At 47.4% G+C, this 17,396-nt stretch overlaps 1 protein-coding gene across 4 annotated transcripts in view; it reads right to left on the bottom strand.

The window, feature by feature from the left end:
- Positions 1-17,396, bottom strand: part of SGK3 (serum/glucocorticoid regulated kinase family member 3) — a 1,805,260-nt gene that overhangs the window by 697,881 nt on the left and 1,089,983 nt on the right. For all 4 annotated transcript variants that reach the window (XM_069621138.1, XM_069621137.1, XM_069621136.1 and 1 more), the window contains 3 exons: positions 8,743-8,800; positions 8,452-8,535; positions 8,241-8,372 (listed from right to left, as the gene is read on the bottom strand). In XM_069621138.1, the coding sequence (XP_069477239.1) occupies positions 8,241-8,372; positions 8,452-8,535; positions 8,743-8,800 (274 nt within the window). The remainder of the gene's footprint in view (positions 1-8,240; positions 8,373-8,451; positions 8,536-8,742; positions 8,801-17,396) is intronic.

Here is a 17,396-nt window from a genome sequence, read left to right as displayed (position 1 = left end):
GAAGAGGAATACACAATTCATTTCCAATTCATTTCACCTATGCAAAATAGTTAATTCCAGACAAGGTATCAATATACAATTCATTTCCAATTCATTTTCCAATTCATTTCACCTATACAATTAATAATAGTTCATTCCAGACAAGATACCTTGTCTGGAATGAACTATTATTAATTGTGCAGGTGAAATGAATTGGAAAGGAATTGTATATTCCTCTTCAATATCTTAAAATAATTGAATGTTTTAGGACTTTACTTAGATTGAATGAATGTATGGATGTGTGATATATAGGATGCTTTTATAACATAACCAATTAAAATGTTTAATGATTTTTTACATAGTCAAATCAAAATAAAATGAAATAATGATTTGATTTTTCTAGCTTTCTGCCTTCCTTCTTCAGATAGTCTCCTTCTCCTGGCACCACCCTATGTTTCATTGTATGTTCTCACCTCAAGGTGCCAGTGATTGTTGAGGTTCCCACCTTGGGGTTTGCCCATATTTTGTATGTCTTCATAATATACCTATGTAGTTAATCTACCAAAGAGACCCATAGTGGCACAAAATTACTGTTCACTTGCGTTTCTGCATACAGTGAGGCTAACCTACCATTACAATAAGTTACCACTAATGAAAACCATTTGAAAGACACTACACTTTTTAATTTTTTTACACATCTTAAACTGTAAGAGATGTGTCTGAGCATGCTATAGTGGCTACCCTTGCTAAATCTAGTTTAAGCATGAGTATTCAACATGAAGCTGGTACTGCAACGGCGGAAACTATTGTGAGCAGTGTAAGAAAATAATTTCAGGATATATACTATTTACAACTTACTAGCATAAACAATTGGTGCTCATATTGATGGAATATTTCAAAAACACCTGTAGCCCGACATCCGCCTCAATAGATGAACTGGCAGGAATATGGTGGTGAAACATGCATGACTTCTTTAGCGTGGCAAGGCGGCAGTATTGATGTTGCAGAAATATTTTAAATTGTTTGAATTCCATAAAAACGCCACAAAAATATGCAATATATGTGGGTAAACCTGCCATTAACATTTTAGATATGTAGTTGTATTTAGAAGTGGGTCCATTTATTACTGAGGCTGTTCGTAAACTAAATGAATAACAATTCTTATCAGAGAAGTCACAAGGTGAATCTGCCATACTTTCAATTATTGAGAATATAAAACATTTGTACATTTGTGTACCCATTTGAAATAGAAGCACAGGCATGGAAACATAGGTTACATAACCTGTGTGCAGAGAGTTTCGTGCCAAACACTGTCACAGTATACACCTCCTAAAGCATTACCATCACTTGTGTTCATGACCACGTTTGGGTCTGTGTCACATGAAGTGATCAACTTTGTCAGAAAGTCATTGTATATTTTACACACTGATCCCATTTTTTGTAGAGTTCTTCCTATACCACATGTTACTGCTTATAAAAGACAACTGCAAATCAGAGATTGGGTATTAAAGGCTGATACGAGCACTGTGAAGCTTTCACCATCGTCCTTAAGCACTCCCAAGTGCCATACCTTTCCATGTTTAAGTTGTGTGTACCCGTTCAATGGAAAAAGAATCCTGTTGAGTCCATGTACTATGTTTGTCATCCTTTGTAGTTTACTGTATTAAATGGCTGTGTAGAAAAGCATGCACTGAAGAAACAACCTGCTCAGTAAAAGTGTGCACTGGAGAAGACTAATCACATGGGCACATGAAATATGTAATCTCCCGTAGCTTGACATTTGCTAAAGTGCAACATAATGTGGCACAATTGAGATTTGAAATTCTTTAACATATGCGAGTGCTAAAGGTGGAGATTGCCATAGACTATTGCAGCAGTGAGTACTTCTAGCAATCAGCAGCCCAAGAATGTCGAGAAGGACACTATGCAACCAAGGCACTATTTTATCTGACAATGTCATTTCTGCTCTTACATTCCACAGCTTTAATGTTGGCTCAGTCCAGTGGCACTTTAGCACCACTTAAGAACCAAATCCTAAAAAGCACAAGATTGGCAGAAAATGTGAATAGAGGAATCCTGGGATAAGATTGCAATTGGGAATGCCCTGCTGTAAAGGATATTGATACACAGTCTTCTTTAAGATATAAAAAACTACTCACACTAGTGACTGAAGTACCCCTAGTCCACAGTCCCCTTTCCTCCATACTGCATGGGTGTCCCTGTACAAGGACGGTACCGGGACCAATTAGCCCCGCAAAAATGTGTTTTTCCCCTTTAAATTTAAAGCATGCGTAGCTGTGGGTGTAACCACACCCAGCTGACCCTGCCACCAGCGCCTCATTGCAATCCCCTTGGTAGCATTGGACACGAGACAGTCCATATTGGCACATTTTTAGTATGGGGGATGGAGGGTGGATTGTATGGGGGGGAAGGGAGACTATGGACTAGGAGTACTTCAGCCACTACTGTGAGCAACTTTGTATTACTCGTACGGCCCCTTTCCTCCATACTGCATGTGCGATTTCAATACACCATTTAAACTGGGAGGGTGCTGAAAAGTTCCTATGAGCAGTTTGCAAACAGATTTTTCAGCACTGCCTGACCAAATGTTGCATTTGACCTGCCTCTATTATCTAGGCAGTAATGTTTGATGGAGATTCCCAGGTTGACACTTTGCTAATCACATCCCGCAGCACTAGCCTCTAGTATGCCACAGCCATTGCTTTAGCCCTTACCGCATGGGTGTTCATTCCTTTCAGTGGGGTCTTGTTCTGAAGTGTATAGGCTTACGTCATTGCAGTTACAATCCACCAGCATCAAGGCTTCGGGAGCCAGGACAGGAACTTCCGAAAGTGTCAAGAAGGGTGCCCGACTTCCTAAATTCTTTGGTCCCGTCTAGTTAGAACTTTAGTGTCCTACGTATATCCAGACAAATGTAGCATCTTATCTGCCTCTTTTCTAGGCTCTGGAAAGAATGTGGATAGCGAAATTTACGGATTAAGATGGAAGGAAACGACAACCTTAGGTAGAAATGCTGGGTGAGTTCATAGAACCACCTTGTCTTTGTGGAATACTGTGAAGGGTTCCTTGGCCAAAAGGGCTCGAATTTTACTAATCCATCAAGCCGAAGTTACTGCCACTATAATGGCGTTTTACAGGTGACCAACCTAATATTGGGGGACAGCATTGGCTCAAAGGGGTTATGTGCCAGAGCCGCTAGAATCACATTAAGGTCCCAAATCGGATGAGGTCTGGTTATCGGAGGGTACATTCTCATTAAACCTTGAACAGGTTTCTTAAACAATGGATTGGCGGAGGATAAGAGTAATTTAGGCAGAGTTTCGATACGCTCCAATAGCTGCCAGGTTAAGTATGGCACATAACCACCTGTACTTCCGTATGTGTAAAATCTGCAGAAAAAGATAGTACATCATCTAAGGCGCATGAGAGGGGTTCAGCATTATTGTCTTTAACCAAATAGCAGAATCAAGACCATTTGCTTTTGTATTGATTCTCGGTAGACACTTTGCAAGCCTTCTGAATTAGGTGCATATTTGGCTGCGACCAACCAAGATGTTTTGACATTAGATCTCAGGAACCAAGCAGAGCGGGCCAGCTTGTCTGCAGCCAGACAAATCAGTGACCCCCCCTCTGCTGGTTTAACAGGTGATGTTGCCCTGTCTGTAACTGAATGGGCTTAGTCTGGGACAGATGGAGAAGATCAGAGAACCACACTCTTGCTAGTCAATGGGGCGCTATTAGAATTATCCTTCAGTTCTCTGAATTCCTGTTCTTTGCGGACAAAGGGGGGTTGGAGGGAAGGCATATCCCCACAGATGGTTCCATGGTATCTGAAATGTGTCCCCTCATGATCACCTGCCCTGGCCTATCCAGGAGGTAAAGAGAGGACATTTGGTCTTCTCCTTCGTGGCAAACAGATCCACGTCCAGATGACCCCACTTGTGTAACAACCTGCTCAGTACTTCTTGGATGAATTCCCACACATAAGAAGTGGTTGCAAGCCTGCTTAATCTGTCCACTTCCAAGAAGTCTTCCACTGGTAAGTGAACAGCCCTTAGTATAACACCCAGCTCCAGGTCTGTACTGCTAGTCTGCATAGAGCCGGAGACCGTGTCCCTCACTGCTTGTTAACATAATACATAGCAGCGGAGCTGTCTATTCTGACCAACACCAATTCCTTCTTCATCATTGGTTGGAAGTATCTCAGAGCTAGAGCAATGGCTAACAGCTCTAGATAGGTTATGCAATGATATTTCTCCACTTTTGACCACTTCCCATGAACTGAATGTGACTCCAGAGTGGCATCCCATCCATCCATGGAAAAATGTTCTAATCATCACCGAATATGTGGCTGGTTGGAAAGGAGCTCCTATCATTACATTGGACTCCCGCATCCACCATAATAGACCCTGATACATGAAACTCGGGATGGAGATACTGTCTGATTCGTTTCCCGAAACCTGGTCCCATCCATGAGCTTGATAACTTCATCTGAATAGCTCATTTTGAATCTGTCCAGGCAAACCGTGAGCACATAGGACACCAGGAGACCCAGCAAATGTTGGTACCACCATGATGAGGTGGAAGGCCTGGAAAGAAAGTGTTTGATTGCTGCCACAATGTCTTTGAATCACTCCAGAGTAAGAAACATCCTCTCCAAGAGTGTCCCATTTTATCCATAAGACGACAAGATTCCGAGTGGTTAAAAGCTCAGACTTCTTCAGATTTATGGAAAATCCTAGGTTGAACAGAATTTGTAAAAGCCGCTGGCTTGTATTTGTCACTACCTCCGGATCGCACTAGGCAGTCTTACAAGTAGGGATATATATGATGTCCTTCCTGTCTAAGTAGGGATGCTGCCGAATTCATGATCTTGACCTTCGTAAAAACTCAAGGAGTCTGAAAATGATGGACCATCACGCTGAATCGTAATATTTGTCTGTCTGGATGCCATATAGGGACAAGCAAATACGGGCCCTTAAGGTGCAAAACTTGGCAAAGTGAGCTGACGTCACCATCTTGAACTTCTCCAAGAGAAGGGAAAGATTGAGGTACGATAAGTCCAGGACTACTGACAGGCCTGCCTGATTTTTCTTGTGGATCGTGAAGATCCTCGAGTAGAAGCACTGACCTCTGAGAGGTTGGGGAACTGCTTACATAGCCTGGCCCTGAACCCGGTTTCATTATTTCCTTGAGGACAACCAATCTGAATGAGGGGAGGGGGAAAAAGGGAGGGTTTGGTGGAAGTGGAAGCTGAAAACCTGTGGAAACCACAGATAGTAGCCACAGGTCTTGAAAACGATGGCGCCACTGAGGCAAATGCCGAGCGAATCTGCCCTCAAACAGGGTATCGTGGAGGAATGCGCTTTCCTCATTGTTTTTTAGATTCCGAGGCTTGTGAGGAGGAGGGGGGCGAAGAGAACCCTTTAGGACCCAATGCGTTGCGGTTTCCTGCGAGGAGCGCTAGGCCAAAGCTCTGGTTGCCTGGCCCTCCTTTCCTGGAATCCCCTGAAACCTCCAAATGAGTGGGACTTTGGTATGATCTGACCTTGCAAGAAACCTTTACTTGCAGTTTTTGATAGTATGGCCAATGACTGCCGTATGAGTACTATTTTTTTTCTTGGTTAATTCCTCATAGGTGGAGGAATGAAAGAGCGCTTTGCCCTCATCTAAAATGGTGTCCTGGACATCGGACGTAAACCTGTGGCATGCATCCAAGCTGAGCGTCTCATGTCATAGTTCTCTGCTTGCAGTGTCGATGTGTGACACTGAAGCTTCCAACAGGTCTTCTGCAATGATTTCTGCTTCTACACCAAGCCTGCTTTGAACGCCGCCTGGCACGCTATAGGCAAATCTGGGAGGAAATCATCAATTTCTCTACATAGCTTTTGGTTGGCCACTGCGATCAACGCATCAACATTTGCCTGTCTTTCATGTAAGGCGCACTGAGGTAAACCTTTTAACCAAATGATTTCAGAAGCATGGTCCTCTTTGTATATGCAAGTCGCTGAAGTTAACGTAGATATTACAGCCGGTTTTGAACATAAAGACGCCATTACTACCACTGACTAATGAGGTTGTGAACACAATAAAATAGTCTGACATTCCAACTGTCTGAATCCGATGTCTAAATGCTTATTGACAGTCTAAGAAGCTTGTGGTTTAACCCGCAACATTTTAGCCAGTTCCAATGCATCCTTCTGAAGAGGAATGACAGACCGACTAGTCATCCTTAGTGATATTTCTGCCAAAACCCCTCCTTCACGCTGAGCCTGCTGAGGTGCTAGGGCACCCAAAAACTCTGCCAGCTCTGCCAAGTGATTGCGGAACGCACTGGCCGAGGAAGGTGTATACTCCTCTTCGTCCTTCCTGACCTGTAGGAGAATTGTCATGGTGCCTTGTGCCCTTGCAGTCAGATACTTCCTTCTCTTGTACATCTAGGAGTGGAGCCGGTGTCTGAAGCATTGGTACATTCTGCGCTTACGGTAGCTTCCTGAATTGGTTGAGAAGGCAGCAGTACTGGAGGCAGAGGAAAAGGAGAAAGCATTGGCTGTGCCGCCTGAGGTGAAGGCAGGGGCTGCACCTGAGGTACCACTTCTTTAATTAGATTTTTCAGAATGGCCGACATTTGTTGCAACCGCATTAGCTGCATAAAAAGGTTAAAAAACTTTTCTTCGGATGCCACCTGTGATTGTGGCACCTGAGGGGACTGATGGTTTTTGCGCTGCTGCTGTCTGAGTCCAGATAGACATGGGAATCTCCTCCACCCTCCTTCTCTTCTCTTCGGTTCTCGGCTGTGGTCCACTTCCCCACCACATATCTAACAGTGTGTGAGTGGTAAGTGGTATTCCAAGAAATGTGTGCTGAATACTTGTCAGCTCTTGAACGAGACTGAGTAGCCCAGTCAGACAGGGTGAGGCCAGAGATGGATTGGACTCTTCATCAGATTGAGGCCCTCGTGGTACCGAATGACTTGCAGCCATTGTTTTGGTAGATTTGGGAGGATGCATAGAGGCGGGCTGCTCAGTGTAGATCCCTGACCTTTGTTGGCCCTCAAGACTTGACTAAGTAGTATGACCGACCTCAGAGCTTCCTCTGGTAGGCATTGGGCCCTAGGACATCCACCTGGTAGTCTAGTCGCATTTAGGCGCTCCCCTCAGGGCTGTGCCTTCTAAGAGCGCTTTCACACCTTTCAGACCGATATCCGGCACTAGAGCCAACCAGCCCCTCGACTCCTGACTTGGAAGGATATGTGTACCCCTTGGTGTGATCCTTAGAGGCCTCAGGTCGCGAGCCCGTAAGAGGATCACGTGTACCCCTCTCAGCAGAGGAACTCCACAGGAAGAAGTCCCCCGCTGAGGTGCAGATGAAAAGATGGGACTTACCTGTTTGGTGTTCTTCGATGCATGAGGCCTTGAGGTGTTCCTGAGGCGAATAAGAAGATCTCTCTCCTCACCTATACAACTGTTTTTTCAGTGACGTCTTACTAAGCGTGTCAGATGCTGCGCAAGAATCCGCCTGTTTTTGGGCCCAAAACACACTAAACAGTGTGAATGGGTATCCGACGCCAGGAAGGAACCCTCACAGGCGAGAACCGCATAAACCCGCTCACGACCGACATACGCCGGGTAAAGAGGATAAAACATGGGGGGAAAAGGTTTGCAGTGAGACGCAGGCCAGGTCCGTTCCCGTCCGTGCAGAAAAGAGGACTGGTGTGAGGCACCAATGGGCAGGGTCAGCTGGACGTGTTTACGCCCATGGCAATGCCTATAGGGGCTCTAATTTTAAAGGGGAAAAGCACATTTTGCCAGGCAAAATGGTTCCAGTACCGTCCCTGTACAGGAACACCCAGGCAGTATGGAGGAAAAGGGATGGGACCTAGGAGTAAGCTACGGCATTATGTATATATTAAAAATTAAACAAAACCATACCTTTCTAACCCCATATTAAATTGGTGGTGTACTACATCACATCCTGGAGTGCAAGGCAAAAAACGGGAATACACATTGTTAAAGAATAGCAGTACAGCATTACTTGAATGCCAAGAGTCAAAAATGCCTCCTCAACCAGACCATTCACAATACTGAAAGGCGTAAAGAGCATCACATAAATACTTCACAAATCATGATGTCTAGCATCAGAACTGCTATGAATCTCCAGTGCAGTCCAGGATATTGGTGTTTGAAAATTCCCTTATTAAACACAGATATATAAGCTAGGAATAACAGAATTTAACTCACCTCTCCTCCATTCACAAAATCCAGAACGAAGTAAAGTTTTTCAGATGTCTGGAATGAGTAATGTAATCCAACGAGAAAAGGATGTTGTACATTTTTCAAGAGCACATTGCGCTCAGCCATAATATGTTTTTGCTGGAATGAAGGAAATGGGTAACATGAGAAAAGAACAATTTTTCCCTTTTTATTGTTGAAGTAGACTTTTTCTTTTTACCTCTTTCCGGTTCAGAACAATTCTCTTCTGTAACACTTTGACAGCATAATACTTCCTGTCCAGTTTCCTTTTTGCAAGAAGAACCTGATATAGTAGAGAGAGGAAAGAAAGTAGTTATCATGTGCCATTTTTAACAATCTTCACAGTTTATAAAAATGAGTTGTACAGTATATGAGAATCACAAATGCAATAGTTTTCTAATCTATAAAGTAGGAATATTGTAATAATATAAAAGCAATGGCCTAGTTTACACGGTATTATTTTATCCCCAGAAAACATAAATAAACTCACCTTGCCAAAGCTCCCTTTGCCAATAACTTGTAGGAAGTCAAAGTCTGTTGGTTTAGCACTGAAAGTCAATCAAGACATAAAATACTGAGAGTGAGGAAAGAGGGGACTTGGGAAACACATCACAATATAATAAAAACATAAGGTGATATAAACCTTAACAGCTCAACTCAGATGGTTAATGGAAAGTGCTTATTTCACAAGAAGCAACAAAACTCCCGGTTTCATGCTGCACTAAACTTGTGCTTCACAACTTTTAACGTGATATATGGGGAAACATCAATATACTGACATGATTCTCAGTATAATTACTAAGCTATTTTAGTCTAGTTATGTGTCCAAGGAAAATGGGACATTATCAATGTGAATGAGAGGAAGAGGGCAACAAAGTCTGAGATTAGAAATCCTCTTCAAATCATTTAAGACCGAGCTACACAGATTATTCTTTATTATAGGAAAAAAAACAGCATCACTGCTTTGATGGCTAGAAAAGTCGATAAAATAGAATTTTGATCCTAAAATGAATCGGGTTCTTTCTAATAAATAATTCCAAGGACATACATCTTCTTTGCTTAACTTTATAAATCGGTAATGCATATTGAATGTCCTTTCCTGCAAGAATGAAGTTTGTATGTCAGCCAAACTGAGATACAACAAATGTGGTCTCTGCTCAAAGACTCGAAGTTTGTGTTGAGACCAGACACTATAAAATGACAGGAGAGTAGTTCTCTATAGTAAAGTTCGCAAGATCTAAGCATTCAATTTGTCACAAGTGTCTATTAGGATTTTGCCAACACGTATATCGACCCTAGGAGTAATTTTCAAGGCTAATCATAAAAAGGTAGTACAACAAAAATGGTAATCACCCACATTTGTGTCATCCCAGTTTGGGCACTACAGCAGGTGTGTTACAAAAATTACCTCACGAAATTTTGTGGGTTTGGACCAGAGGTGGGCGTGACAAGTGTGTGTAAGGTGGCGGTGAGGTACCATGTAACAATTAATACTGGCCATACAGAGATGGAGAAGGGAGAAGGCAAGGATATTATATTAGTGTAAAGGCTACTTAAGTTGCAGCAACCCAAGGCAGGGAGCAACCGGGTTTGAGTTTAATTGGTCAAGAACGCTTACCAGGGGGGATAGGTTAAGACTGGTAATGCGCCTTCGTTCAGGAGGGGTAGGCCCCTGTGATAATATTGCGTGGGTAATCCACAGTTCAGGCTGAAAGTAAAGCCTGCGAAAAACAAGTGTGGTTTATGAAGTGGGGAAAAGTATATGCACAATAACCTGATGTGACGGTGGAAACGAGCCATAGGAAGGTGAAGCAAGCGGAGGTGGAGGCAGAGTGAAATTTGGTGTATAGGTATCAGAAATCAAGGAAGAGTTGCTGTGTCAATGCCGAGTCATGCTTACAGTGAGGCCTCTGTGGTCGTAACAGTGTGTTTAATCCAATCATACGGGCCTGAGCCCTTGGCTAATTAGGGTGCCAGAGGGCGGCGAGTAAACAGAGATAAAGCGCCAGTTTGAGGCATGGGAGTTGTGAGGGGTGGGAAGAGTAGTGCCAGGTATTGCCTGTGTAGAGTGGCATCTGTTTAGTAAGGCCAGTTCCACTTGGGAGCCTGGTAGAAGTGAAACGCAAGGGTGGTTAGAACAGCGCTGCTGAGCTCCCCATGCCGGGAATGCAAGCAGTGCCTTCTAATCTCATGTCCATGGTGTCAATTACATTACATTATTCGTGCTTAATGATGCGTGCGGGTGAGGAGCCCGTTTGTGACCGGAGAAGTGATATACGTGTCAACCAGTCTTTTAACAACATATTGACACACAAATGTGTAGCACCTGATGAAAAACTCCTTACCTGGCACGTGTTGGCTCGGGTGGTTGCACTGTTGATCGCCCTTTTGTTAGTACAAGTGGCTGCGTGACGTGGCAGGCAACTATTCGCTTGTGTTGCGTGTGCTTGTGATTGGTCCAGATTAGTCCAGGGCTGAGCGCTCTTGAGTGCATTGTAAAATCCAATTAGGTAAGTAAGGTAAACCCTGGTGGCGATAAAGAGCCGATCAAGTATGGCGGTCTGCATGTGAGCTCTGCACATCAGCCCACATTAATACAGATTAACTGCGCCGGAAGAGAAGCTTGGACTCTTGGAAGCTTGGACTCGTTGGAGGGTGCCCTCGGCTGTTTAAAAGCGCACAGAGACAAGTGGCAGTGTTTCTCGAAGATACACTGGCTGTTGTTATGTCTTAGACTGGTGTGCGCATGCGCAAACTCGTTCTGGCCACGCATGCGCGTTGGTAATAAAGACAGTCTGTGTGGCAGTTGCCGCCGGGACCCTGGAACGTACAGACGTGTGTGTATGAGTCTCATTGCATGCATGCGCGCGAACGCTAGTACAGGGCGGCCCGAGGCACGGTATTTTTCTTCACGTGCGTTACGAATCTCACACGAGTGATGGCGGCCATTTTGTTTTGGATGTTGAAGGCGGTTGCGGCCCGCGAGGGTGCTCGTGCGCTGCCTAAGCACTGAGGTAAACAACCCCTCAATTTTTGGACACCCTGCAATTTTCCTCAGGAGGGAGGATTGCACTTTCACCTGAGCTAACAGGTTGTGGGAGAGGAGCAAACATCTCACATCGTCACAGCAACTTTGCCCAAGAGGTCAGGTGCATCGAATTGAGTGCAGCCAGGTTTGCGGCCTCTAACACGGACTGAGGTGCCTGTGCGACCTGTGAACATGACAGACAGCGATGGAGAAGCTCGGGCGGCTGCTAGAGTGGTGAGAAGGCAGCATGGATCCCTACAACCAATGCAAGAATTTGACACCTCGGGCCAACCGTCAAAACGGGGTCCGAGATGGCTTCTATGGATCAAGAAACTTGACATGTTTTTCGCTGCCAATGAGGAGACAGACAATGATGCCAAAGTGGACACGCTGCTCTACTCGGCGGGCACAGAGGTACTGCGCATTTACGAATCTCTTTCCTTACCCGTAGTGAACTATGATGCTGTCAAAACCGCGCTGAAGGATCATTTCATCCCCCTATTCAACGTTGACTTTGACAGGTTTGTCATGTGCGGGGAGAAGCAGCACGAAGAGGAGTCATTAGATCGGTTATGTTCACATTTGAGACAGCTAGCCACCACGTGCAGATGGACGGATGCAGAGTTAATGATCCCCCATCAACTGATTCAGGGTTGCAGTTCAGGCAAGCTGAGGAGGCAGGTCCTGAGGGAGCCTGGCATGTCGCTAGCGCAGAATTTGGACAGTGGAAGGGTGTACGAACTTGCCGAAAGTAGAGGAGCTAAAATGGATGTGGCCACATGCCCAGGCAAGCATGAGGACACTTTTGCTATTGGGAAACAACCCCAGATGAAGCCCAGGTGGAGTCAGAAGAGGCAGGAATCAACAACACTGCAAGGTAGCCCTGCCATTTGCCAGTATTGTGGGTATGACTTGCCGCATTCGGAAGACTGTCCAGCTAAGACGAGAGTCTGCGGAAGATGCAATACGTCAGGGCACTATGCCAGGATGTGCAGAGCTGCTGCCCGGTGGCCACGCAGAGAGGGCCCGCGAGGCTGGGCGGCAGGTTCAGGAAACAACGCAGTGTCGCTGCCGTCGAGCAGGATGTTCAAAGACTTAACATCGCGGAAGAGGAGGAGGAAGATGAAGTATTTTTCATCTCAAACTTGGCTACCGGGACCAAGAGGCGCAGACAACCAACGTGCGTTGTAGACATTCAAGGGGTCCCTACACAGGTGCTAATAGATACAGGAGCCTCGGTGTGCGTACTGGCCACTGAACATCATGAGGCCATACCAGGTCCCCCACCGTTGGACAAATCAAGAGCAAAAATGTTCACGTTCGGTGGTGATGATCCCCTACCCATCAAAGGGGTGTTTGTAGCCCCGGTAGCCCGAGGGGACAAAGTGATAAAAGCAAGGTTTTTCGTCACTGATGTCAGCCCACGGTCGCTGTTGAGTTGTGCGGCCTCGGAAGCATTGGACCTGGTTCACTTTGCGCTTGCAATCTACCAAAGGGACGTCAAGTCACTTCTGGAGAAGTTTGAGAGTACCTTTCAGGGGATTGGCCGACTGAAAGCAGAGCCAGTGCGACTACACATAGATGATACGATCCGCACCACGGCGCTGAAGCACCGACGAATTCCGTTTCACCTCAGGTCACAGGTTGAAGACTAGCTCAAAGCGCTAATCAGCATGGACATTATTGAAAAGGTGGAGGGGCAGACTCCTTGGGTCTCGCCAATCGTGGTGGCGCTCAAACCCAAACAACCGGGCAAGGTACGCATCTGTGTGGACATGCGGCTGCCCAATGCAGCCATTAAGCGTGAACGCCACGATAGATGATATCATCAGCGAACTGCAGGGGGCCAAGGTATTCTCCAAACTGGATCTAAGGGCAGGATATCACCAACTAGAACTGCATGCAGACTCGAGGTACATTACCACCTTTACCACGCACGAGGGTCTGTACCAATTCAAATGCCTCAGCTTTGGGATATCCTCTAGTGCAGAGGTCTTTCAGAATTCGATCAGGGGCGCTCTGGCGGGCCTAAGGGGAGTAATCAATATGAGTGACGATATTCTGGTTTTCGCCACATCACATGCCGAGCACATGAAGAGCCTAGAGGCAAACTTGCAGAGACTCAAAGACCTTGGACTCACCTTGCATCGTGAAAAATGTGAGTTCTTCAAGGATCGCATTGGGTTCTTTGGATTTGTGTTTCACGAGAATGGTGTATCCCCGGATCCGGAGAAAGTCAGAGACATCTGCGAGGCCGCAAGCCCCCAGTCGCCAACAGACGTCCGCAGCTTTCTGGGGATGGTTAACTATTGTGGCCGATTCATCCAGGGGCTGTGGCATCCCTCTCTGAACCCCTTCGGGCCCTCACAAAAAATGACGCTGTTTGGGTTTGGGGCACGAGAGAGCAAGAAGCGTTCAATTCCATCAAGAAGGCGCTGTCCGATCAGGAGACAGTGGCATATTTTGACCCCTCAGCCAAATCTGAGATTGTTGTGGATGTGAGTCCCGTAGGCCTAGGGGCTGTCCTAATGCGGGAAGACAAGAGGTGAAATGGTACCCAACGCATATGCAAGCAAAGCCCTCACAGAAACTGAAAGACGCTACTCACAGATTGAGAGGGAGGCCCTGGCCATCCTGAGGGGCTGCAGGCATTTTAGGCTGTATATTCTTGGGAAACCTGTAACTGTCATAACGGATCACAAGCCACTTCTTCCGATCCTTGCGGGCGTGTCGTCTAAACCACCTCCCAGAATTGAGCGGTGGATGCACGCCCTCATTCAATATGGGGTCAAGTTGGTGTACCGGCCAGGAACAAACAATCCTGCGGACTATTTGTCCCGCCACCCCAACGAGGAAAGAGGACAGGGCCAGGGAGAAGTAGTAGAATGCCAAGATTTTATCCACAATGTTGTGGAATGTGCCATGCAGGTGGCGTTGGACAGAATGGTAGTGGCAAAAGAGTCGGCGAACGACAAGGTGTTCAAAATCATCCAAACTGCAATTCGGAGCGGGGAGTGGAGAGACGTCCTGCAAAACAATACAAGCAGAGAACACAGAGCCCAGAGGGGCCTTCAGGCGTTATGGAAGGTTAGTGAGGAACTCTCAATGTCGGAGGATGGTTTGCTGTTAAGAGGGCGGCAAATTGTAGTTCCACAATCGCTGAGGTCTCGAGTCCTGGAGCTGGCACACACCGGACATAAGGGCGTGGCCAAAACAAAGGCGAGGCTGCGACCATAAGTATGGTTCCCTGATCTGGAGGGCCTCGTTGAGTTACATGTGAAAAGATGTTTGTCGTGCCAAGCAGCGAGCCCCCTAGAAAGGGCACCGCCGATTAAGTCAATGGAACGGAGTGAGAAGCTGTGGAGTACAGTCCACGCAGATTTTGGATCCACAGGAAGGGGTATGTACTTTTTAGTGGTAGTGGACAAGTGGTCGAGGTACCCAGAGGTGGAACTCGCGGACTCAACAGCCAGCGACCATACCATCCTGGCCTTAGAAAAAATGTTCGCCACGCATGGCTTCCCTGAAATCTTCTGCTCCGACAATGGGCTGCCTTTCACTGGGAACCTATTTGCTCAATATCTGAGAGAAAAAGGAATACTGCACCGAAAGGTGTCACCACTCTGGCCCCGGGCCAATAGAGAGGCCGAAAGGCTTATGAGGACACACAACAAGGTCTTCCGCATAGCGGCGAACAGTGAGGGGAACTAAAGAGGACTCAGAGTACCGAACGACACCCCACCAGTCCACCGGAGTGGCTCCAGCAGAGGCTCTGTTTGGGCGCTGCCTGAGGGGGCTCCTCCCCGAAGTGGAAGGGCGTGAGCCGGGTATTATAGACAATGACAGAGTGAGTGAAGATCGAGAAGTGCACAACGCTAAGGAGACCGAAAGGAGAAGAATGCAAGATAAGGAGATAGTGGTAGGAGACTCCGTGCTGGTACGAAACCGCAGGCCAGCAGGAAAGCTGTCATTGCCCTACGAACCACAACCGTGGGCCATCACCCATGTTAAGGGATCCATGGTTACCGCGGCAAATGCAAGAGGAACTATCACCTGCAACCAATCCTTTTTCCAAAAAATTGACAATCGGCCTTGCAATATCGACCCCGCAGTGCCAGCACGACCAGAGGAGGAGGATGGAGTCCCTGAAGATGACCCACCCATGGATCAGACGCCAGCTGTCGGGACCCCACCACCTATCACGCAGGGGGAACGGAGGTACCCCACGCAACAAGGCCGCACTATACCGGTTCGACTCAAGGACTACGTCCTAGACTCTGGAGACTGAACCGGTGACTGTTCCAGGCTAATGATCCACAGTTGCAAGTGTTAATACTGTTTCCGAGTATGGTTTAGTTGTAAGTCATTGCACTATTTTGTTTAAAGAAAAAAAGGGATGTTATGTCTTCGACTGGTGTGCGCATGCGCGAGCCTCGTTCTGGCCACGCATGCGCGTTGGTAGTAAAGACGGTCTGTGTGGTAGTTGCCTCCGGGACCCTGGAACGTACAGACGTGTGTGTATGAGTCTCATTGCATGCATGCGCGCGAACGCCAGTACAGGGCGGCCCGAGGCACGGGAAGCCCCCATCACAGCTGTGGGCCTCGACTTTACCTAACTTCAGAAGTGCCTGCGGCACCTGGTCAGCCAGCTGCTGAGCCGGCAGTGGCAATAGGAGGCTCCTGGCGAGTTGAGAAGGCCGTGGCTGATCGTGGTCTGCCGGGCCACTGGGAATTCACACCTCAGGGGCCGACAGTGCAACTGGGCTTGACGCTGCATAAGTAATCGTGGCAGGAGGGGGGAGAACTGCAGATTCCGGCAGCCGGCAGCCTGCGCTAGTGTTCAGTGCACAGTGCGGGATATCCTTGCTCGATGAGTGTGAGGACAATCGTGGGCTGACAGCGATTGCACCTGGACCTCGGAACAGGTTGGTGCAGTGCTGGGTGCCCCCCCCCCCGGCCCCTGCTTCGGGTACGCAGGAGCTTGGCCTGCTAAAATTGGCTGCTGGGCCTGTACAGGGACTCTGCTGATCCAGCAGTGGCTGTTGGGGCAGCTTGGGAGACCCTATTGGAGCCACGGTAGGGGCGGGCGATAACGTACCTTCAGGCCCCCTGGTAATTTGCATCAAAGGTGCGTGGCGCTGTCCTGGCTTCTCATCAGGCAGGGGTGGCTGGTCTGAAGAGAGGGTGCAGCGGGCCCACTTTGGTTGTCTGAAAAAGGTCTTTAACATATCCTGTGCCTGCCTGCGGACAAGCGTGCCTGCTGGGGTGTCATCGGAGTTGACCAGCAGCTTGTAGTGCGGAGACTGTCCACGATAAGCAGTGGTGGCCTTCCACGCTCCTTTACACTTTCACTGGAATGTCTGGGTGGGTGTGCCTGGCTCTTGGCCGGCTGTGGCTCCCTTGGATCCGGAAAAAACACACATTTCAGAAGAAGCTTTCTTTTGAGGGGGTCCCAGCGGCCAAGGCCCCACGAGCCCTGAATCAGCATATGGACAAAGAATCATCCGGGGCTGGCCCGGGCGAAGCGCCCCAGGAGCGTGACCCGGATATCAAGGCGATTCTACTGCAACTAAGGGCTGGAATAGGAGGCCTGAACTCCAAGTTGGACTCTCTTTCATCCAAAGTGGACATGCTACAACACCGTTTGGATAAACACAATGACCGTCTCGACGAAGTGGAACACAGAGTGTCGGGCATAGAGGACAACACAACGTCACTGGGAAACAGAGTGACAGCGCTGGACACCAAGTTTATAGTAGGTTTGACTAAGAATGAAGATCTGGAAGGCCGGGCTCGCTGGTTGGGATAAGGGAACAACAGGGCCTGTCCAGGATGGAGGAATTCGTGGAATCCCTCTGCAAGACTGTCTTTGGCGAGGATGACCTGTCTTCCCTGTTTGTGGTGGAGAGAGCGCACCAGATCCCGGCGAGGAGGCAGATTCCTGGGGCTACCCCGCGGCCCATCATAGCACGTCTCCTGAATTATAGAGATTGTGACACTATCCCAAAGTGGCTCGGCAGAAAGGGGATTTACAATAAGACAGAGATACATTTCAAGTCTTACCTGACTTCTCAGCAAATGTACAGGCATCCAGAAGATCCTTTGCAGGGGTGAAG

The sequence above is a fragment of the Ambystoma mexicanum genome, chromosome 5q (assembly GCF_040938575.1).
Source record: "Ambystoma mexicanum isolate Mex_15411 chromosome 5q, UKY_AmexF1_1, whole genome shotgun sequence".
NCBI classification, from domain to species: domain Eukaryota; kingdom Metazoa; phylum Chordata; class Amphibia; order Caudata; family Ambystomatidae; genus Ambystoma; species Ambystoma mexicanum.
This window is presented reverse-complemented; position numbering and strand designations above follow the sequence as displayed.